This window comes from Eumetopias jubatus, unplaced genomic scaffold (assembly GCF_037043125.1).
Source record: "Eumetopias jubatus isolate StellerSeaLion01/CBP00866 unplaced genomic scaffold, mEumJub1_p1.0 scaffold_16, whole genome shotgun sequence".
In the NCBI taxonomy this organism is placed as follows: Eukaryota; Metazoa; Chordata; class Mammalia; order Carnivora; family Otariidae; genus Eumetopias; species Eumetopias jubatus.
The window spans coordinates 17411714-17434427 of NW_028274822.1; the positions used below are offsets into that span (position 1 = coordinate 17411714).

General features: G+C 43.4%; 1 protein-coding gene across 5 annotated transcripts in view; it reads right to left on the bottom strand.

Moving 5' to 3' along the window:
- NEDD4L (NEDD4 like E3 ubiquitin protein ligase) overlaps positions 1-22714 on the bottom strand; it is a 331454-nt gene that overhangs the window by 53040 nt on the left and 255700 nt on the right. For 3 of the 5 annotated variants that reach the window (XM_028102915.2, XM_028102916.2, XM_028102918.2), the window contains 6 exons: positions 16911-16972; positions 16645-16747; positions 14643-14809; positions 8658-8790; positions 7355-7531; positions 4986-5060 (listed from right to left, as the gene is read on the bottom strand). In XM_028102915.2, coding sequence (XP_027958716.1) covers positions 4986-5060; positions 7355-7531; positions 8658-8790; positions 14643-14809; positions 16645-16747; positions 16911-16972 — 717 coding nt within the window. Of the gene's footprint in view, positions 1-3294; positions 3355-4985; positions 5061-7354; positions 7532-8657; positions 8791-14642; positions 14810-16644; positions 16748-16910; positions 16973-22714 lie in introns of all 5 variants that reach the window. The other 2 variants (XM_088019632.1, XM_088019631.1) reach the window with 1 other exon arrangement.

Here is a 22714-nt window from a genome sequence, read left to right on the forward strand (position 1 = left end):
TGGAAGACTGCATGCAATCTGCAGATTTTCCTCCTCCCCACTGAGTTAAGTTTTGGGAGAGGAAATCAGATATGCACTCAGAAAACTCTGTTCTGGAAACCATCAGGGTAGTATTAAAGTGACAGAATCCCTGGAAAGGGTATTTATGGGGAGACACCATAAACTACAATAACTTGGACGTGCCATGGTTAATCTCAGAATCAAATCTAAAAGCAGTTAGGACTTCCTGTACCAGGTTCCTCTCACAGATCCAGTTAATGGGACTAATCAGCTTCTGGAAACTAAGAGTGCAGTAGAGAACACTGATTTTGATTAATAGCCTCATTTTACCTTCTATTGAGAATTGAACTGGCAGTCTATAATCTAGCTCCATTTACATGAGATGGTGTTATTAAAATCTTTTTCCTTTATAGACTTCTTTCTAAATGACCATGGAGAACAACGTATGCCAACAACTGCATTTGTGACGCATTACACTGCTCTCATCACCCTCAGCAGGGGAGGAGGCAGGACTCAGCTTCTCCAGGCAGATCACTGAACTAGCCTATTTCCTACTGTGCAGGAGACCCAGCCCTGGAGCCGAAATCGGGTTTCTACTGCTGAGTGAGTGAGTGAGTGAGTGAGTGAGTGAGTGAGTGTTCGTTCACATGTGCGTTCATTCCATAGGACCTCAAGAGACAAGTTATCAACTGCTAGTCAGCTAATTTAACTAAATTCCCCAGCTTTCCATCGGAAGAGGCGATTGTGTCTTGCATCACCAAACAGCCTATCCTAATGGCCCCGTTTATTTCATTAAGACGGAGCAATCAATTCTGTGTAAACTGTGAAAGTTTCAATCTGCTTTTAAAGACGATGAACAGTTTGGTACTATCACAGATTCTCCAAGATTCGCTCACACTCTGCTATACCGTTAACTCGGCGTATTTTTAGGTAGATACAGTGAAGTCCAGAAGGACTGTACTCCTTTTTGTCTTAGAGAGGGCTCCTGTGTGGCCAGCCGGAAAGTGACCCCAGTGTGTATGATCTGTGCGTATACACCAGTGTATAGTGTTCCTAAACCACCTGTTGTGGTTCCATAGGTGACAATCAGGGGTTGTTCATTAAAGCTACAAAAATCAAAGTACTACCATGGGAAGAGATGTCCGCCAGGAGGGTTAAGGCAACGTGGTACATAGTGCCCCAAGGGGTGGGGGTGGAGCTGAATGCTCATCCATGGGGGGGGGAGTTATATAAATTGAGGTGCATTCACATCACCGAATAGTGGTAATTATTAACAGGTCCCAGAGGAAGGACCACAAGTGAAAAATAGCGAATTGCTAAGTGATGTCTTTATGAGATCCCAGTTGTGTGTGTGTGCACGTGTGTGTGTGTGCCATGCATGTTTGTGGGAGCACAGGGGATGGAATGACAGGTTACGTCCCAGGGTAGCTCCAGTAGGAGACAGCACACGTGGGGCTGGCAGGCAGGGGCAGGAGAGGGTACAAAAGAGGGGAAAAAACCATGGTTAAGAGATGGAACTGGAAAAGACACTTTCATCAAACCTGCCTCAGTTTCTAACGTAGCCATCAGGTAGGTTGGCTTACTGCAGCCGAAAGGTCACCAGGTACATGGGAAGCATCAGAGTAGGAAAGCATTTAAAAATGACTACTACCCAGTCTTTCTTTAAACAAAACCAAACTCATATTTTTAATTCACAGCTGGGGTGGGGTGGGGGAATGGTAAGAACACAGCAGTGGCAGGGGCCACAGGACCTCAATCAGATGGGTCACTCTGTCCTGCCACGTAGCTCTCACCATGGAGCCCAGGGCTCTCATAATTCACTTTATCCTGTCACTTAATATCTTCAGCTATCACAACACTCCAGTGCTAACAGCAGATTCCAAGGCTCCAATAAAATGCAAAAATGGATGGCAGGGAATGCTCATTAGCCCTGAATTCTATTAAAATTCTTTAATGAAATGATCTTCTCCACCTTGCAGCTCTGCTTCTGGTAGAAGTTACTAGTGCACAGTAGGAAATAGGCTAGTTCAATTCACAATTTCCTGAATTCTACTGGAGGCTGAGCCTGGCCACCCAACACATGACTTGCACATAAATCACTATAGTTCAATACCTTATAGGGGGCTCATTTTCGCTGATTGTCAATTTGATTTTCCTGTGTGCAATGCTGAGCATTAAAGTCTAACAATATAACTGAATTTTTCCTCTTTAAGTCCACATCCTGCCGAAAATCAGCAATTGCATGTGTATTTAAAGGTATTGTATTCTCAAGTAATAAGCAGTTATGACAAATCTAACAATGGTGACACAATAAGGAAAATTCTTCAAAGAGCTACAAGCGGCTCAAAGCATAAACTCTTAAGCTAAGCCTGTCTCTGGGAGGTCAAGCAAAAACCAGGCAATTAAAGTACACAGTCCTAGTCAAGTTACCCAAAATAGGAATACTAAAAGTTATTTAAAATAATGACTAAGAGTAACAGATACTTGGCTCAGAGGAACTATTTTTTTCTAGACCTTTTAAAACTTCTTAAATATGTCCTCTCCTCTCTCCCCCCAAATTATACGAACACTTGTTCATTCCTGTGAGTAGAGACTCATGGCAGAGCAGGGTCACTGGCTCATGCTCATGACACAGAAAATCTAACCCAGTCTGGCAAATCTGGTACAGGAAATGGACAAGAGAGGGGGGCCGTGCGCACGACCAGGAATCCACATGTGTAACTGCGTGCGGTTCCTGTGGCTTCTCTATTCTCCTCCAAACCAATTATTTTACCCAAGCATTCTAACAAATAAGAAAAGCTGACCAGGAGTACAAACATTAAAGACAGAAATATGTTCTAGTATATGTGCTGCCGAAGCAAGTGTGGCAGGAATATTTTCTTTTTTTTAAGTAGGCTCCACACCCAGCGTGGAGCCCAACGCAGGGTTCAAAGTCACGACCCTGATATCAAGACCTGAGCAGAGATCAAGAAACTGGCTGAGCCACCCAGGTGCCCCAGATATATATTTTAAACAGTCAAATTAAATGTTCTCTATTGAAGTTTGACAGCATTCCTAATAAAACTATATGGAATGAAAAATCGTTGTTTTACCCACTACCTTTGAACAATGTGAGAGGTTTACAGTGACAAACATGTACAGCTCTGTAGCACAAAGAAGCTGATCTTATCCAAAAAAGAAAAAAAAAAACCTGATCTTATCCAAAAAAAGAAAAAAGGGTATAGTTACCATTATGCAAAATGTTAAAACCAACCCACAGTTTTGCCATTAATGTCTGATCAAGGGTATCATTACCGTTGGCTCCTCACCACCTGTGACAGTTGATGACCGCACTCTCCTAGTTGGGGCACTGGGCTGTTGATGACAATTTACATCAGTGAAATGCACTTAGGGAGACCACCCACTGCTTCCTGAATCAGGAATCACTACAGCCAGTAAGGCAGGTGACATGAATCAGAATCCCTGAAATCCACCGTGTCCAAATAAAGCTGAGAAACCACTCACTGATGACCAGAAGAAAAACAGGGACATGATCACCCTCCCACCCAGAGAAGGCTCAGGTTGTAGCCATGATTCCAGAAAACAATGAACGGCAACCTCAGGAACGTGAGCGGTCTTAACTGAAACAACCACTCCGGTTTTACCCCTACTGTTAAATAATTAAGCGGATTCTTAAATCTGCCAAACTCATAATTTGAGTAAGAGGCCACCAGTGATCAGTGAGTTGACAGCTTTATAGAGTACAGGGAAAGAGGGAGGAATCAACAACAGTTTTCAAGGAGAGTGAGCTCTTTGGTAGATAAAATTGACATTGATTTTGAAAAGGAGGGAAAGTGCCATTAATTCATCAAGGAAAATCACAGAATCATCAGGTTGAGGAGGATCCCCTCCCCAGGCTATCACAGCTGATTAGTCTGGTTTTTGGAGAGGCCTGTACTAAAACCATCCCAGAAAGGATGCTCTTGTCAAGCTTCTGATTACCAGTCCATTCCATGTGCGCCACAACTGAAATCTACCAGGTTGAATGACTCAGCTAACCAGCACACTCATGAATTCATGCTGTCACCATAAAAGACTAAAACACAGGCAACAATATGCTTTGAAGTAAAAATGTACACGATGGGGAAGACACCACGACTGCACAAAAACTGTTAAGTACGATCTTTTTTCCTTTAACTTCATACATGATATAGTATTAGTGCCCCCCAAATGATCAAGGATTTGTACTAATAAAAAAAAAAAACTGGTCAAGGTTAAACAAGTTGAACTTGCTAAAACCACAAAATATTTTCTCCTCCAAAGGAAGAACCAAATTTACAAAAAAAATTTTTACTGCGTACACCAGACCTCTCCCCAAGGCAGTCCTGGTCTGCCTTCCAATTTGATTATTTGTTCTTATTTTTGTCCTATATTGTCAAACACTCCTCATTCTCCCATATTTGCTGCTAGTTCTGAACATTGTGGGAGGATGGGAACAAATTATAACCAATTCTTTAGTTAGTAGAGCTGCCTTTATGGAGAAGGTACAGGCGCTTTGTGGGTTGAGAGTTTAGGGCATTAGTGATGGGAAAAAAACCACTCCCTGCAAACCCAGAAGAGTTCTTCCTGTTCAAAGGGATTCAATATGTTCTTAAGATACAACTCACCGGAGGACAGCGTTAGTGACTAAATGAAGTTTAAAAAAAAAGAAAAGAATTATTAAAGCATGCTTTTTAGTTAAGTCAGGTAAGCACATCAGAATTTGGTATGAATTTGGGTGGAAAAGCCAAGCAATGGAAAGTTTTTAGCATTTCAGAGACTTCGTGGCAGCAACTCTTAGTACTGCAAATCCACTCTCCTTGGGCAATTAATTTGCTAGGAAATTCTGAGGTCTCATTTAGACAGAGAATGGATGTGCACAGGAAAAACTCTTCCTCTGTAGCCCAGATGATTTCAAATACACGCCGCAAGAGCCAACCGATGGCTGGCGAGGGGGTGTGGGTTACCGGTGGTAGATGAGCCTGCTCGGCGGCCGTGTCAGTGACGCTACAGGACCGCAACCTCGAGGACGGCTCTCTCTGCTGAAGGGAGGAAAGGACATGAAGCATCATGAAAACACAGGCCCGGGAGCTGGGCTCGTTGCTTTAAAAAATGTCACTGAGGCCTAATGGAGTGCTCTTTGGTCTTAGAAGGTAATTAACTGAGACACCAGCTTTTCTGAGCCGTGACAGTAGTCCTTCAAGTAGCCAAGTAATCTTGCATTTTCAAGCGTTTCAGTCCCACTGGGATTCTGATTGGTCCTTAGTGAGGAGGGACAGCAGAAAGAGGAGGAAGAGCCAAAACAAGAAAGGGGACTCAAGAGGCCAGTGTAACGCTCTAGTACTGCTCTAAAAATGGAAACAGGAAGCTGGCAGTCTTGTATTCTGCTTTGGGGTGCACCCGCGGGGTAAGTTCCAGTGTGATGTGAACAGAGGAAAAAATATCGATATATGGTTATTAGACATTTATTGCACATTACTACTGACAAAGGGTCAGTTGGAGTCTAAGTCCAGAGAACTCAAATATGGTCTTGCGCTACTCCGAAGGGTCAGGTGTTTATCATTTTAGCTTCTGAATGGAGTTGAAGTCGTACAGAACAGGAATAAGGGAAATTAGCAATGTTAACCTAAAACATCGAGTGTGTGATGTATAACATTCCTCCGACTTGTTTGTATTAATCTATATTGTTAGGAAAAAAGCCTCACAGATCCATCAGAGAACAGCAGTAGGCCCCAGACACAAGTGTCTAATCAGCAACTGGTTCATCCATGGGATAAGTACGTACACGGCACTCACTCATTTTTAATACTTTGCAATGAGAAGTGGGGTAAGGTCAAAGACAGACGCTGAGACAGTGATGGGGGCCATTCGTGTCCTTCCACAATGGTTAGCATGAAGGATTCCTTCTTTATTAAAAGGTCATGCTATTGTCCTTGAATACAGAGTGACTCTGAGAAGCAAAACTGAAGAAGAGTCCTGTATTCCTCTTTTTTCAAGACATTCTTAATAGTTAAATCAGACTCAACACAAATCTTAAAATAATACTGACTCTTGCACTTGGATCCTAAAGGTATTTTATGATAATTAAATGCAGGCTGGTCCCCATACAAATTACTGGAGATGCTAACTTAATACTAATGCTGAAGAAAATTATGATTTTTTACTTGGTAGACTAAAGAGGTGGACACCTGCTGCTCTTGCACTACTTACTACCTTTTATAGGTTTTAAATATATGGCTTCATTGCTTATGTCGTTTCCATAGCAACAGTTTCACCAATTCAAATACCCCACATATAATTTTTCCCCCGCCCTTTGGTATTAAATTTTTTGTCTCAGTGGTATTTCTCTTTCTGAAAAACATTTACAGAATTTTAATATAAACCCACATTAACTGAGTAATCACATCAACTCATAGAATATAGGCCAATGGTGTCTTTAAATAAATTAAACACCGTAACTGAAGTAACAATTTTGTGAACACTTACTCGCTTTTACACTTGATGTGGTCCTCCCATCCACTTAGATTTGATACAGTTGTAATAATGACTATTTTTCTAGGATGCCATTTTCAGTGGAGTGACTACTATCATTTACTGTAACGTATCTTTAAGTTCAATTTCTTGAGTAACATCCAGACTGCATTTGTTCTCAACTTACACACAAGCAGGTATTTTTCTATGGACTTTTCTGCATGGTTTTGTGTTGCCAAACATGGAGGTCTTCATGATGGCTTTGCTGCTTCTCATTGGGGCTTAGCCCCATCCCAACTTTCTAGAAAGAGGTTCCCTGATGGTTGAGAAACCAAGTTCAAATGTTACCCTGAGGTCCGTGCCACCACTTCATAACCTTTCTTAAGGATTTGTTCTCTGGGACTTAGGGGAGGTCTTCTGTCTCCCATTCTAACTTTGTCTCGGATGAGTCCCTTCAACATCATGCCTTCATCTGTGACATGAGAATGAGACAGGGTGCAGCAGAGTACAAATTAAGAGGACTCATTAAGAGGCCCAATGTCTCTTAGGTCCCAGTGTGAAACATCACCTTTGTGATGGAGGTACTATTATGAGCCTTTGGCTGGGAAAAGAAATTCAGGATTAAACCTGGTAATAATAGAAGTCATGGACCCTTATTTTCTTGAGTTCTTTACAAATCAGGATTTCTCACCTGCTTGGACTAATTTTGGTATTGTCCTCTTAGGAAACGAAGACCTTTGGAAAATGTCAGAGTTCTCTGGGAGCTGGAAGAATCTTGGTCATTATTTGCACACTTAAAGCAATAAGGAATAAGCAATGGTAAAATACTGGCCCAACTTCTCATTCAAACGGGACTATTACTTACAATCAAAGAACCAAACTGCTCCCCATTGGAGTCTGGAGTGATCTGAAGCCTTCTGCTCAGTTCCTCAGACAGCTCCTGAGGGCTGGTCCGAGACATTGGGGAGGATGGTGGTGGGGGCAGTGACAGACTGAGGGAGTCCCCAGAGACGTTCGCTTCTTCAGAAATGGTCTCCCAAGGCTATCAAGGAACGAGAGACACTGGGGTAAATGGCAGGAACAAGGGATCCTCTCGTCACCTTGCCAACAATGATAACCATTATAATAACTATAATTACCATTTACCAAGCACTACAGGAGGCACACAATCTTCTCCATAACCACGAGGAAGATGTGACTACTACCCTGATGGACAGATGAGGAAACCGAGGCACAAAGAGTAACTTGCCAAAGAGGACAGAGCTGGGAAGTGGCAGGACCAGGAACTGACCCAAGGAAGCTTGGCTCTAGGAGCTGTACTCTTCACCATTTTATAACACCACCTCTCTGAGCAGTGACTCAGTTCTAGCACAAGTGATGACATATATGGGTTAAAAATGTTCTCAGGAATGCATTCATGAGTTTCATGGATTTTCTTTTACTCTAACTGCTGAGGAGTCACAATGAAAACAGCAGAGATGCTATAAGCTGTAATTAAATAGTACTTTTAAGGAACTTTCAGTGAATTTATTATCATTAATTTTGCTTTTCCAATTTTGAGCACTGTAACATTTTGTGAATGATCATCTTCATAACACACGGTCTGAAAAGAATGGATTTCTAGTAAGGAAATAGAGTTGTTAAGGGTGCGTGGAAGGTGCAGTCATTGCTCATTTGTTGCTCAATTCCTAATTCTTCCTCCAGCAATTTACCATAAACATTTAAGGGGAAAAATAATAAACCTTCTTAAATTCACCCAGATTTCTATTTTCTTGGGAATAAATCCCATGATTGTCAACACCACTCAGTAAAAGCATGTGTGGTACCCACACACGTTACAGGGCTCATTCAACTGCTGGAAGAGGACAACCACGTTGCCATTGAATAAGATACGGTCAGACTCTGGGGAAAAGTAAGTTATAAAGTGAAAATATCTTGAGATTTCCACCACTAGACACAATGTCATTCCCTTTTGTAATGGAGAGACACACGTATTCATCAAACATGACTTTTATAAGCACTTCCTAAATGAATGAACATCCCGATGGTCCTCAATGAGCTGGAAGACCACGATCGGTCATTATTAGACAGGATTCCCCCGGAGAAAAAGGAGGACACGGAATCCAGCTGGGGGCAGGAGAGGGAGAGGCCGCGTGGGGCTGGCTTACCTCCGGGCCGTCCCCGCCCTCGCTGGGCTCGGGCTCCAGGTCCTCACTGATGTGCCTGCGTGAGCGGAAGCGCCGGTGCGCTGCCTCCTGGTTGATCTGCCTGATGTTGCTGTCCGACTCGGAGGACACATCCCTGGGGGCGCAGGGCGGGCACAAGGGAGACAGGAGAGCTGACATTGATCCCTGGCACTATGGCAACAGTCCAGTGCTCACCAAGGGCCTTACCCCCACTGACATGTCAGGGTTGTCCTACTGAACATGGACAACTAGCTGGCTGTTACGTAGAATTCTCTCCACAGAGCTTGGCTAAAGTATAGTTGTAGGTTCATAACAATCCAATAGATACAGTGTTTAAATGTATCGTGATGATGTCTTTGAGTATCTTTCAGGCATATACTGTAAAAGAACTTTAGTATTTAAGAAATCACAGCCCTGGGGCGCCTGGGTGGCTCAGTCGGTTAAGCATCTGCCTTCCTTTGGCTCAGGTCATGATCCCGGGGTCCTGGGATCGAGTCCCACATCGGGCTCCCTGCTCAGCGGGGAGTCTGCTTCTCTCACTCCCTCTGGCCTTACCCACTGCTCATTCTAATAAATAAAATCTTAAAAAAAAAAAAAGAAAAAAAGAAATCACAGCCCTCCATCCGTTTACTCTAGTGATAAAGCAGGTTTCTCAAAGGACGGGTGACGGGTCTCAGACTCGGGGCCAGTCAGTCGTGACACTTCGAGGAGACTAGTAATGACAAGGCAGCAGCTTCTGGTCATTAACAACGGGCCAAAGAGTAGAAACAGTACAAACTCAAAGCTGGGATCTGGAGAAAAGTGCTCCTGATCCAACATGAATTTTTTTGGTTGCTGCGGATCTCATTTTGACAGAATCTCTGAATCATGACACTGTATTTCTCCCTATTAAGCCACTTTTAAAAAAATTCACACAATCAGGTGGTAAGTTCCCAAATCAAGGGGGATTTGTAGAACACTGTAACACTGTAACTTCATGCTCATTTTTTTTTTTTTGGTCACGTAACTCTCTTCATTCAGGATCTGAAAGCATCAATTCAATCATGAAAAACTTTTGCAGTAAATTACAGGCAATCATCCTTTAGGAGAAATATTACTTGCTGGCTTTTAGAGTAGAAGTTTAAATGTCAAAATGTTTTTTGGGGAAAACTCAAGACTCTCTCAATAAGACACCCTATTCAGTTAACAAAAATGATATTGCAAGTTAACCTTTCAAAATATTTGAAGACATTATTTCAGACTAATTGGACTAGACAGAGTATTAATCAAGGCCCTCCTTACAGAGTCTTCCTACAACACAGGTTTTAAAAATATTCGAATATACTCTTTAACTTACACTACATCCCAATAAAAAGCCTGTTGGGCCCCTGTAACAGTGAATAGTTTGAGACTAATACCACTGCATGCAAATAAATAGGTGAATCCTGGGGCGCCTGGGTAGCTCAGTTGGTTAAGTGTCTGCCTTTGGCTCAGGTCATGGTCCCAGGGTCCTGGGATCGAGCCCTGAGTTGGGCTTCCTGCTTTGCGGGGAGCCTCCTTCTCCTTCTCCCCCACTTTTGCTAACTCTGTCTCTCCCAAATAAATAAAATCTTGTAAATAGATAGATAAATAAATAAATCGGTGACTCTTCAATGCCTGTTTCTGAGATAGTTTAAGTATTTCCAACGAACATCTTTACGTTAACTTTTGGTAAACACTGTGATATGAACATTGAGTGACTAATGCATGCTATGTGCCAGGTCCTTATACATACTGCACTGTCAGAGGGACTTCTGAGCGGTTGAGAAGAAATGAGGTTTTAATATCACTATGCCTGCATTTTTTATCTCTTAGAAGTATATAAAATTCCATTGCTTTGGAAGAGCTTACTTTTAAAAAGGGGACATTTAACATCAATTATGCAAATCTTTCTTATCCCACAGGCTCGTATAATTAGTAATCGGTGTGAACCAGAAACAACTAAATAGCATAAAGATACCTCTGATTTTGAAATTCTAATCCCAGCTTTTACCATCTTTAGTGATGAAGTGAAAAAGTTCACACAAAGGAGGCCTTTTGCATGTCATTAAGCAACTGAATGAGAGGGTTGTTGAAAGTGGAAATTTTAAAAGAGTCACTAATGGAATGATGAACATTTAAAAATATTTCTGAGTTTACAGATTAAAACAGAAAATGATTTTATTGGGGGCAAGCAAATATTTTAGGAAACGGTTATTTCAATTTTCTTCAGTCATTAATTTCATACATATATTCTTCACTTGACTTTCATGGGAAATATACAAGTGGATAAAGGCATGATAAACCATCAGTTTATCAAGTTCAGGGCCAATTAAGATCAGTGTGAGATCACTCACATTCACATATGTTAGCTACTGCAATGATGAGCGGAGTTACTGAGCTAGGATTACATTGTTGCTACGACAGAAGATGTACAAAGTATTTTAGAAAGAGAGGTAATGGAATTAAGTAGGTCTCACAAGTTCATCTTCATTTATAACCTTAATTTCATTCCTTCACCATGTTTTTAAAATTTTATTTTTTAAAGATTTTTATTTTGAGAGAGAGCGAAAACACGAGTGGGGGGGCAGAGGGAGAGAGAGAATCTCAAGCACATTCTGCGCCGAGTCTGGAGCCCGACATGAGGCTCGATCCCAAGGACCCCGAGATCACAACCCAAGCTGAAACCAAGAGTCGGGTGCTCAACCAACTGTGCCACCCAGGTGCCCCTAAAATTTTGCTTTTTACAGTAAAAAGCTTACAGCTGACATTTAAAACAGGGTCAAGGAGAATTCTAAAATTAGGGGTGTTTTAAAAGCCACCCTCATACTTGAGAGAGCTGGGAGCACTCTGTGGTCAGCCTTCCATTCTGGAATTCTATATCCAGGCCTAGACGGTTCACTAAACTGAGTGCCCATAATCACTTTCAGAAGGGATTCATCTGTGCTCGTTCGTTCAGCTATGAGGCATTTTGCTGAGCTCCTACTTTGGGCCAGGCGCCTAAGGGGCAGATCTGTGACTAAGAAAACACAGTCCCGGCTCCAAGAGGCAAGCGGAGCATTGGGGAGCACCAGCCTTCCAGTGAGACCTGAACAGAAGTACAGCTCCCCCCAGAGGAAGGTAGAGGAGGCTGACCTCTAAAGGCAGCCAGAAGAAAGGGGACCTTCTAGTTTTGTTCCGGTTTTTGGGCAGGGATGGGGGGCGCAGTACTGCATCCACAGGGCCGAGAAGAGTAATCAGAAAGCAGCTGTGTATGGTCCAGCCACTCGACACACTGGGGGTTTATCACTGTGGGTGGGGAATCTGGCAAGAGACAGGGTGGAGAAGGAGCCTGAAGAACAGCCGCCGGAGGGCAATGAGCTGTCATGGAGATTTTTCAGGGGGTTGAAGTTTGGAGCACAGGCCTAATGAACTGAGGAAGACAGGGGTCACTAAGACAGTCTTAATTCTTTGCTTTAGCACATAGTTATCATGGTCTCATTTCCTCAGATAGAGTGAGCCTTTCAACAAAGATATTTCTTGGGGCGCCTGGGTGGCTCAGCTGGTTAAGCGTCTGCCTTGGGCTCAGGTCATGACCCCAGGGTCCTGGGATCGAGCCCCACGTCGGGCTCCCTGCACAGTGGGGAGCCTGCTTCTCCCTCTCCCTCCGCTCTTCCCTGCCCTGCTCATGCTCTCTCTCCTAAATAAATAAAACATCTTTAGTGGTTCCTTCGGTAGCTCAGTCGGTAGAGCGGAGGACTGTAGTGGAGAATAAAACATCTTTAAAAAAATACACTTTTTAATATCAATTTCCCCTCAAAGAGTGCAGCAGTGTTCTGCAAATACTGAATTATGAAAATAATTATTTTTTAATTAGAATAATACTTTAAAATACTTCTGGAAGGCTTGAGGGCTTCTGGTCAAACCAAGTAAAGTTAAGGAGAAAGCACCTCAAATTCTCAAAACAGTTTAGATGGGATGAAAAGGTTACTGTGGAAGCTAACTCTTCATATCTTACTTTTCTCTTGTTTTCTAGAAGCCAGGCCCATTGGAGAGGAGGCACTCCCTGGGCCCCACCTCAGCTATGCTGATGTCCTTCCTGGTTCACCCTCTTTGGCTGCCTCATGGATGGGGATAGTCATGCCATGGACCACTCCCTAAACTACACATGAACCTGAACTTGGATTAAGAGCTGCATTTTTCCCATGTCACTCTGGACAACTGATGAGCCAGCACGGTAGAAATGATCTCTTTTGTTTTGGTTTAGTTCTTTGGGACACTGCCACCAAGGTGGTATGTTTACAAAAACATACGAAGTCTTTTCTCAGGAATTTCCTCATTAGAGTTTCACAACTCTGGGAGGTAGAGAAAGCAAGGATTTCCACTTAACAGACTTCAGTCTACATGATTATAATGAAGGCGAGTATTTTTTCCATGTACGTATGGCCATGAGTATTTCTTTGTGAGCTGCTAGTGGTCTCTTTTCTACAGAGGTCATAGGACACTCTGGTCCCCACAGAGTGCTTTGTGTCCTGTGATGATTTGTAAAGGAAGATAATGGTGCCTTAGGGTATGGCTACCAAGATTCTCGGTTCAAGATTCCCGATCAGTACATGTAACCAAGCTGAAGTTGGGGGGTGGGGTGTCCAGTTGTTTTGTTTCGTTTTGTTTTTTTTAAACTACAAATAGCTGGTCAAATGGCTTAAAATAGTTTCACAATAGCAATGGTTATTAATCAAAGGGGAATAGTAAAGAACAGAATAAAAATAACTAACCATTTCCATTTTGTATTTCTATGGGAAAGAAGAGCTCATCATCACCTGGATGTTTGGATGTTTACACTGTCCTGTGACTAATGAGCTGGGTCTAAAGCTGACCAAGCACAGCTGATAGTCACAGGAACCCACTCGGGGGCTTAGGAAGGATTGGATTCATTGGTGTAGATTCGGCAAGCTTTCTCTCTAAATCAAACAAAACCTGGACGACCACTTCTTGGCTACCTTCTCCATCCAGGGTCATAAGCAGAATCTCTCTGGAATGTCTAAAGATAAGAGGCTTCCTGACAATACCATCCATCACACTGCTAATATCACTTGTTTAAAAACCATCATTAGCAAATTTCTTTCAGAGTCTGGGCTAAAGAGAAAATGATTTCAATATACTTGCTTTTATTACATATTAAAATTATATAACTGATTGATAATTACCCTCCTTGTCTTGGCTGCTAGGGAGCTCAAATTTTCAAAGATAATTTCTTCCTTTTCCTTCCTTTAATATTTTGTTTTGCCTTTTATTGTATGCTAATAGTTTTAGGTCTTGCTGCATACCATGATTTAAAAGCAAGCTGCTTCAAATCCTTTTTTTAATGTAGCTGAGGTTTAACTAGTGTTTATTTTCTACCATCAAATACAAAACTGCTGCGTGAACAAAACAGTAATCAATTCACTGCATCCCTGAGGCTGGTGAGGGATGAGAATAAACAGTAATGACTAATTCTGAGTTTGCAACCCTCCCATGGGTGTCTAGTGAGATCAAGGGGGTGATTAATAAATTTCCTCAAAAGGAAGAAATAGTTGTGTTCCCAAATCAAATAATTAAAGGGACTAAAAATCCAAAAACTTCAGAGAAAATTGCACAGCCTCTCCACCTGCTGTTTTCCATTCTGTGTTAGGAGAGAAGTGATACCATTACCATCCTTAAGATAAACCTGGGAAAAATAACCTGTATTTTTTAATGAGCCTGTATACAAAGGCACACAAAATGATTTAGTCCATACTTAAGACAGGCGAACATGAAACAAAACCAAGAGCTGCTTCCTTAGCACACGTGAATTCTGACGGGCTCCCGAGCTCTTTAAACTAAATGAAAAGGAACACTGTCGGGACCACACGCTTTTTCTGATGCAGGACTGATTTCCCTCTTTGCCCCAAGGAGCCACCACACCCCACCCTCTGAGTGCAGAGGCATTCCTGTCCAAGGGACGGTACTCACATCAAGCTTGGTCGGTGCCACTGAGTGGTCCGGTTGTTGTGGTTCACATAATAGGTACGACCGAGATTGTCCACCTTCTCTTCCCAGCCAGGGGGCAGTGGCGGGGCAGGGAGCTCCTCCTGGTGTTGAGAGGCCGACTCATTCGAGTCCACGACCTCCCAGCCATGCTGTGGAAGAAAAGCAAATGAAGATCGTTGAGGTGGGCCCTTTGGATGTGAGGAAAAACAATCATGGTGTACTCTGGGTCCTTCTTCCTTGCTCCTTGGCATTGTGGCTCTTTCAGTGGCTTCATGCGTCACATGTGAAGAAATTCCCAAAAAGGGCAAAAAAAAAAAAATTAATTCTAGAAGAGTCTCAATTCTGAGCAATGACCAATTAATTGTGCTGCCTTTGAACGTGACCACACTATACAGACAACACAGCTTTGGATATGTACAGTGTGTTGTGTCAAGTCATGTTACGCTCTTTCCGCACACAGATTTTGTTATTTTGACCTGAAGGCCTCCAGGGCGGTGCAAAGCCACACCAGGGACATGGGTCATGTTACCACTGTGGTCTTTTCGACACCTCCACGAGGTGAGAGGGAGCCGGGGCGATGAGCCACACCACATGTGTGTTCTTACAGAGATCCCGGCCTGAGGGGCTGAGAGGCCCAGGCTCCATCACTCCCCAGGGAGGATGACACTTGGGATGGGGGAAACCTGGAAGTCCATCAGTCTCCCACTCTGCATCAAGTCCAGTCAGGAGAGCAGAAGTCCAGAAGCTGCTTTCTGCTTAGGCCCTCCCCGCTTGCTGCCACCCCATCAACAGGCTTCACGGTACCAGAGTTACGAATTTTTGCAACACATATTTTAGGCATTAAGTATTCCCTCCTAACATCCCCTAGTAAAGTCACTGGAAAATCAAAGTAATTCACTGGTTAGTGCAGCTGGAAAGCTACAAGAATGTAAAAAAATTCCTTGGATTTGAGATAAAAATCTGCCGATGTGCTTATGAAATCTTAACATTCGTACATGCCTACCCCCTGCTTCGCTCCTCCCCGTAGGGAGAAAGTGCACAAGTGAAACGCTGCCTGGAAATGCAACCACTTGGCACGGGGAGGGCTCCGAAGACGTGCCCCTAACACATAATTCACATAGCCCGTACATGCCACAGCTGCAAACAGATGTGCAAATAAGCCCCAGACGGGCCCCGTATAATGTACATTTCCAGAACAATAGCAGAATTTGTCTAATGCAACAGCACTGTCTGAAGCATGAGCAGGGAAGGTACAGTGGGAACCACGATGTAGGTATGGGACTGAGTTGTAAGAGGCAGCTGTGCCAGGAGGGAAGGAAAAATCCCTCTGGACAGCTGGTTCCAAAATGGCTTTTCTAGAGGAGAGCTTTCCTAATGCATCACCTGTGGGCCAAACACATAAGAACCTTGGAAAAGCTTTTCTAAATCATTTCCTCCACTTTGAAGCAATTCCAAACGCCGCGAGGAAATTTACAATGAGCTGAAAAGTCCAAAGAAATAAGAGGAGAAGGGGCGCCTGGGTGGCTCAGTCAGTTAGGCGTCTGCCTTCGGCTCAGGTCATGGTCCCAGGGTCCTGGGATTGAGCCCCGCATCGGGCTCCTTGCTCGACGGGAAGCCTGCTTCTTACCTCTCCCACTCCCCCTGCTTGTGTTCCTGCTCTTGCTATCTCTCTGTCAAATAAATAAAATCAAAAAAAAAAAAAAAGAGGATGAAATATGGTGAGCATTTCACATAGGAGTGGGGCTGTTCATGAAATGCGGGTACAGCATTTTATAAATAAAGCCTCTTCAATTATCAGTGCTGTAACATAAAATGAAAAGTTTATTTATTTTTTAACCAAAGCCAAACACATCAGTAAGATTCAAAGACCCAGGTAGGTTTTTTCATAGTTAATTTATTTCCTTCAATTATAAAGTCTTAAATGAAATATTAGTATGATCTTGGGCAAGGAAACCAGATCAAGGCCTGCAGCTCTGCAACTTACCTCCATGTCTTCCCTCTGCTCACTGTTTTCTTCATCTTGACCTCCGTTTTTTGGCATATAGGCCATTTTCAATCGCAAAAATCCCTTAACTCGAGATTTATGACTGTGTGATGGAAAAAAATTGGTTATAAAGGATATAACTTGGTTACATCGTTCATATTTATGACGAGTTTTAAAAAAAAAGATGCAAAAGGCAAAGAACCTGAAATCTTCCTCAGAGAAAACCAAACCGAAGCATGAAGAACACCTGTACCCCAAAGCCTCACCTTCTTGGTCTAAGGAGAAAATCCTTAAATGTATAGGGTCGCTCCATGGTCGGATCTTCTGTCTATAGGAAGAAAAAGCAAGTTTCAAACTCCTGATACTGTTGTATTTTAGGTACACCAAACTGGGTTGCAGAGAACATACACTGGTGTTTTAGAACGTGGGAAGGTAAAAACGGGGTTGGTTCCTCAACCAGTATTTGACAATTATTTTATAGGTCAACAAAACTTTACCCAAGATCCACTAGATGTCACTATCAACACCCATTTTTAGGAGCCAACCCCAGCCTTAGACAAATGACAAGATTACAGTCGTCATTGCCAAGTGTAATTTCTAACTACAGGGTGCAGGCCTCAATCTCACTGCTGATTAATTTTGGAGAACCAGTGGTCACTGGTGCCTTCTTGTCCCTGTGATCCAAGAAACCTAAAAATGGAGTTAACAGGAAAATATGCCCATGAAGACAGTTTTGCTTTATTTTTAACATTAAAGTATCATATCATCAGCCTAAGATAACTGAAAGGCTATCCCCTCCTACAGAGACCATTCTAGGTAGCACCATTAATCAGCCTCTTGCTGGTGCTTATTTCATGAAGCTGTGAAATGTAATTGTGATTTTTTTTTTTTTTTTTAAAGAAATCAGTACTCACCGTGCAAAATTCATTGGTCAAAGCAAGAAGGAAGTTGGAAAATTACTCTTCATTAATTTTTTAAATGCTATGTATGTAGCAAAACCTCAAATGACTAGGTTCTTTAATTAAAATAACGTAAAGTACTTTTGTAGCAAGAGAGACAAACCACGGTATTATGATTTGTTGACTTATTATATCGGAGGAGTGTGTGTATGCATTTATATTTGAAATGTTACATATTTTATGTCATTCCCTACATAAACTCCAATGGCTTCCTACTCTGCTTATAATAAACTGAAAATTCTTTCCTATATGTCCTATAAGGTTAAACATATACCTATAATGTCACTGTGAAGCAGTCTTTCCTTTCACCCCTTGCTCCAACCGCCCTGGCCTCATCTCTCCTGGTGCACATCACATCCAATCCTGCCCCAGCAGGTCCTTCTGCCGGACAGCTCCGGCTCCAAATGGCCTCAGCTGGCTCCGCTTTACAACCCGGGTGTGAGATCCCAGGTCATATCCTCAGACACTGCATTTGCTTCCCCTTTCCACCCTCTAATCAGAGCATCCTGGTTTATCTGCTTCCCTTTCACTATCTGAAATTATCTTGTTCATTTATTTATTTACAAATTTGTCATCTATCACTTTTAGAATTAAGCTAATGAGATTGGAGACTTGGATTTCCTCACCTTGGTGAGCAAAATCCTTGGTGCCCAAAACACTGCCTAGCACAAAGTAGGCACTCGTACAAGTAGCTGATTGATTCATCTGATCTACAGTAAAGTACTGAGGCCATGAAAATTCATTACTGCTGAAGGAAGTCAATTATATTCTCTGGGCAGTCCTCTTTAAGGCAATCAGGTTAGACATTTTGGAAACATTTTCTGAGAAAAGAGGTTTCCAAACATGTAACACTTATTATGGAAAATTTATTAATCAAGAATACTACTGGGGCACCTGGGTGGCTCAGTTGGTTGGGCGACTGCCTTCGGCTCGGGTCGTGGTCCTGGGGTCCCTGGATCGAGTCCCGCATCGGGCTCCCTGCTCGGCGGGGAGTCTGCTTCTCCCTCTGACCCTCCCCCCATCTCATGTGCTTTCTCTCTCTCTCATTCTCTTTCTCTCTCTCTCAAATAAATAAATAAGATCTTTAAAAAAAAATACTACTGCCCTTCTTCCTTTTCTCATTTATTCAACCACAAAAGTTTTAGAACAGCCACCACGTGAAAGACGTGTGGCTACAACATGGTGCCTTCCCTTAGAGTAACAAGGATGTGTAACAAGGACCATGGTAGCAACAAAACTTGAACCTAAGATGGAATAAAGATCACATTCTGTGGGACCTGCGTGGGGAGGGCAGAGGCGATTCTCAACTTGGGGATCAAAATGGTTTGGGGATGTGCGGTCCACACTGAGATGAATGGGCAAGTTTGGACACAGGTGGACAGCTGGGAGGAAGGACAGTTCAAGCTGCAGAACGGCATGAACAAAACTACAGGATCCTTAGCAGGCATGGGGGTCTAGGATCAGCAGAGAGCGCAAAAGACAGCGAGCAGAGGAAAGCACAGACCTCGGAGGGACTCCTCTGCAAGTGAACCTGTCCACCCAACTACATAGTTTACATGACCAACACCACGCAAATCAAGAGGCAGGCCTTCTAGGTCTGTGTCCTGGATTCGCTACTGGCAGAGCCATGTGGCCAAGGGCAAGCCCCTCACCTCTCTGTGCCTCAGTGTCCTCATCTAAAAAGTGGGGCTGTAACAGGATCTCAGAGTTGTTGTGAGGAATAAGCCAATCACCTGAGTGGGCATGGACGAAGTCCTTGCAAGGGTCCCTGGCACACCTCACACATGCTGGCCTTTATCATCTTCAGCTAATTCTCATTCTCATGTCACCTGTGAGTACGGTCACCTCCATGTTCTCCAATAAAAGGCAGGGCATTCACCTCCATGGACATTCTTGCATGTGAACAAGATGGTGATCTCGTAGAGAGTGGCAGGACTCTCCTTGGCATTATTCAGGGTCCTACTTGATCCTGTTTGCTGGGAAAAAGCCCAGGAGAGACCCCCAGGACAGCACTGGTAGAAAGCCACCGCGCAGACTGATGCTGACCGCGTTACTGGCCAAAGTGGACATTGCTGCCTCCTGTTCTGGGGCGCTGAACGTTCCCAAGAAAATCTTTTGGATACACAGCACTTTCAACTTAAAAAGGGGGAGCTGCTTTCAGCAGAACTATAATCACTGTCACATATGGTGAGATGAACAGCTCTGTGGGCAAATGGACGGAGACAGACTTACAGGGACCCTAGACTCCAAACCTGGATGCAACCACCAAAAGCACCCAAGCCTTAGACTAGGCCCCCTTCCACTCCCGAACCAGACCCTTGACTGTAACACAGATCAATGCTGGAGACGCAGGGTCTGGCCCAGCACTGCCGCCAATCTACTGATCACTGGACAAGCCACCTCCCTGTCTGTGCCCAGGTATCCTCATCGGTAAAGTGCAGGGAGTAGACAAATGGGTGTCTGAAGTCCCTCTAAGCTCTAGGACACTGAATTCTATACATAGGAGAGGGAACCGTTACCCTGCTATCAGCCATACATAGAAAAGGGGTGCTCATCAACTGAGTCACCTTCAAGTACAACTAAGGTGCCCAGAACAATCCCACCACCCTGAAAATGCTTCTCTCTAGGGAAACTGAAATTCAGAAGCTACCCTGACCGCCTTGAGTAGCACTTGACGAAAATAGGAGAAACCAATGTTCTTAAAATAGCGCTCTCCACCGCAGTGTGTTTCCCGTGGATACAGACATTTTGGAGCTGAATAGGGTGGGCGGGCTGGGGGCTCAAAGAGCAGGGGAAACACAATGGAAGGAGGCGTCAAGGAGAACCACAGAAGTGCAACAGGCAAACGCCTGCCAGAAAATGTCCCTCTGTTGTTAGTCCAAGTCTCGGCGTTGGTTTGCCTCTAAATAATTAGTAAAGACAAGTCATAAACCTTGAACATAAAAGTCATAAACTTTTTTAACCACCACCACACCGCATTTCACAAACACATGTAAAAATGGTAGTTTATGAGAAATCAGCAATCGCAGCTGAGTTAAGCTGCATTTACGGCTGGTGCCCCACGGCAATGGAACAACAACAACGAAAGAGCAGCTCTGTCTCGGCTGTGGTACAGGTGTCAGGCTGGTAGCGGGAAGGACTATCTTCCTAAATTAAGAGTCCCGCCTGCTCCGCACGCCTCCCACGAGCCCTGCTGCCCAAGTCTCCCAGGTGACACGCGTGTCCTCTTGGGTCATCTGTGCCTCTGCTCAGTGAGCCGTCGAGCCGCGGTGTGGACAGAGTGGGGTGGACACGGCGGGGGGGGGGGGTCATCTCTGCACACGCCCTCCTTTTACGGGTGACACAGAGAGGCCCAGAAAGGATGACTAGCTTATTAATGTTACCAAGGTGACTCGCTCATCTCCCAGGTCCGAGTCAACAATTCTGGAGAGACCTCCTAAAGCCTGACCTCTGGAGACTTCCGTGAATATGTACTGATGTTTTCTTCATTCTCCGATCTACATAAAAGGTCGGACCACCAACCTTATTTACTCTCCCCTGTTCCCCCTCTCCTCCTTTTTCTCGCTCCTGCCCTCAAAAATAAATAAACCGGACAAGAAGTATGAAAGATGAGTGGCTCATCTAGAACGGGAGCAGAGGAAAGAGAGGTCCCTCCTGTTCTGAACTCCCATGTCCTGTTTCCTTTCCATGTTTTCTTCCAGAATAAAACTGGGAGAACGGATTCTGAGGGCTGAGGAAAGATGAAAGTCAATCACAAGTCTAAAATTACTTGCTTTCCTCTGGAAGCATTTGAGGAGTATAAAGCATGGAGGAATCCATCATTAGAACGGGAACAAGAAGATTATTTCCTTTCACATGACCCATCCTTACTCTTTCCTGTTTAGGGGACAATGACGGAGCTGACACTGGCCTCCTCTGGCCACTGAGGTGGTGACTCTGACCTGTGGGGTACACCTTGCTGCTCTACCTCTCCCGAGTGCCTCCTTCACTTGTCACCCTGGCAGAACGTCAACTCAGCCCCTTGCAACGACCCACAGGGCGCAGAAGGGCCCGTAAGTACTCCAGGGACTCAACGTTGGGCAGGGGGTCAAGGAGGACCCTTGTGCACCAGGTCCAAGATGCCAAGATGCATGTGACTTTGCATCGTGCACCAGTGGAAGGGTCGCTCTGACCCTCCAGTCTTCCTGGGGGTCAATTTATAGCTGCCAAGTAACAGCTTAGGCAAGCCACTCCTAAGATCTTAAAAGCAAGGTTTTACATGGCAAACACCAATATCCCCTGGCAATGGAGCCAATATGTCTCCAGAATTTCAGCAAGGGAAGAAGGTTCTTTGCAAGCATCAATTACTAGGTCTAAAATACTTAGTTTTCAAACATACACAAAACACAAAATAGGATTTAAATTATGAAAAATAATTTCTTAACAATCACGAGATTACACTGAGTTTAGTTCTGCTGTCTTGGATCTTCTCCATAAAGCTCCCGATTTAGAAAAGGGCTTCGTGCAGATTAAGGCAACTTCTTAGACCAGAACCAAGACAGAGAGGATTTTTCTTTTTCTAAAGGAATAAAAGTTTGTGGTATCTTGTGGCAATAAGATAAAGCCTCATTCTTGGTTTAAAATGCCTTAAAAATAAGTAAGTGGATATGTATCTATCTGGCTACAGACTGCAACATGGAGGCAAACGCAATTAGGTATTTTGCTAATACAGATTTCAAAAAATAAAAAAAAATACTTCTTTTTAATTTCTATGATTTCAAACATCTGGGCTTTTTATTACTACCTAAATTAAATGTTCTTGGTATATCAGACCTGTAGAACTAAACAGAAACAGCCTCAGGTAAGGGGGAAAAAAAAACAAATGAAAAATCACTAAGTAAAGCTGATGGGGATTTGGGAATCCCTCTAATAGCTAGAATTATTATCTGAGGAAAAGGGAATCCAGAATCACACATTTTTTTACCTAAGCCAACTTGGTCTCACCCTCACATGTACCATCCAATATGGTGCCATCTGCCACATGAGGCTTTTCAAAAATTTTAATTTTCATTAATTAACATGAAATAAAATGATAAATTCGGGTCCTCAGTCATATGGACCCCATTTCAAAT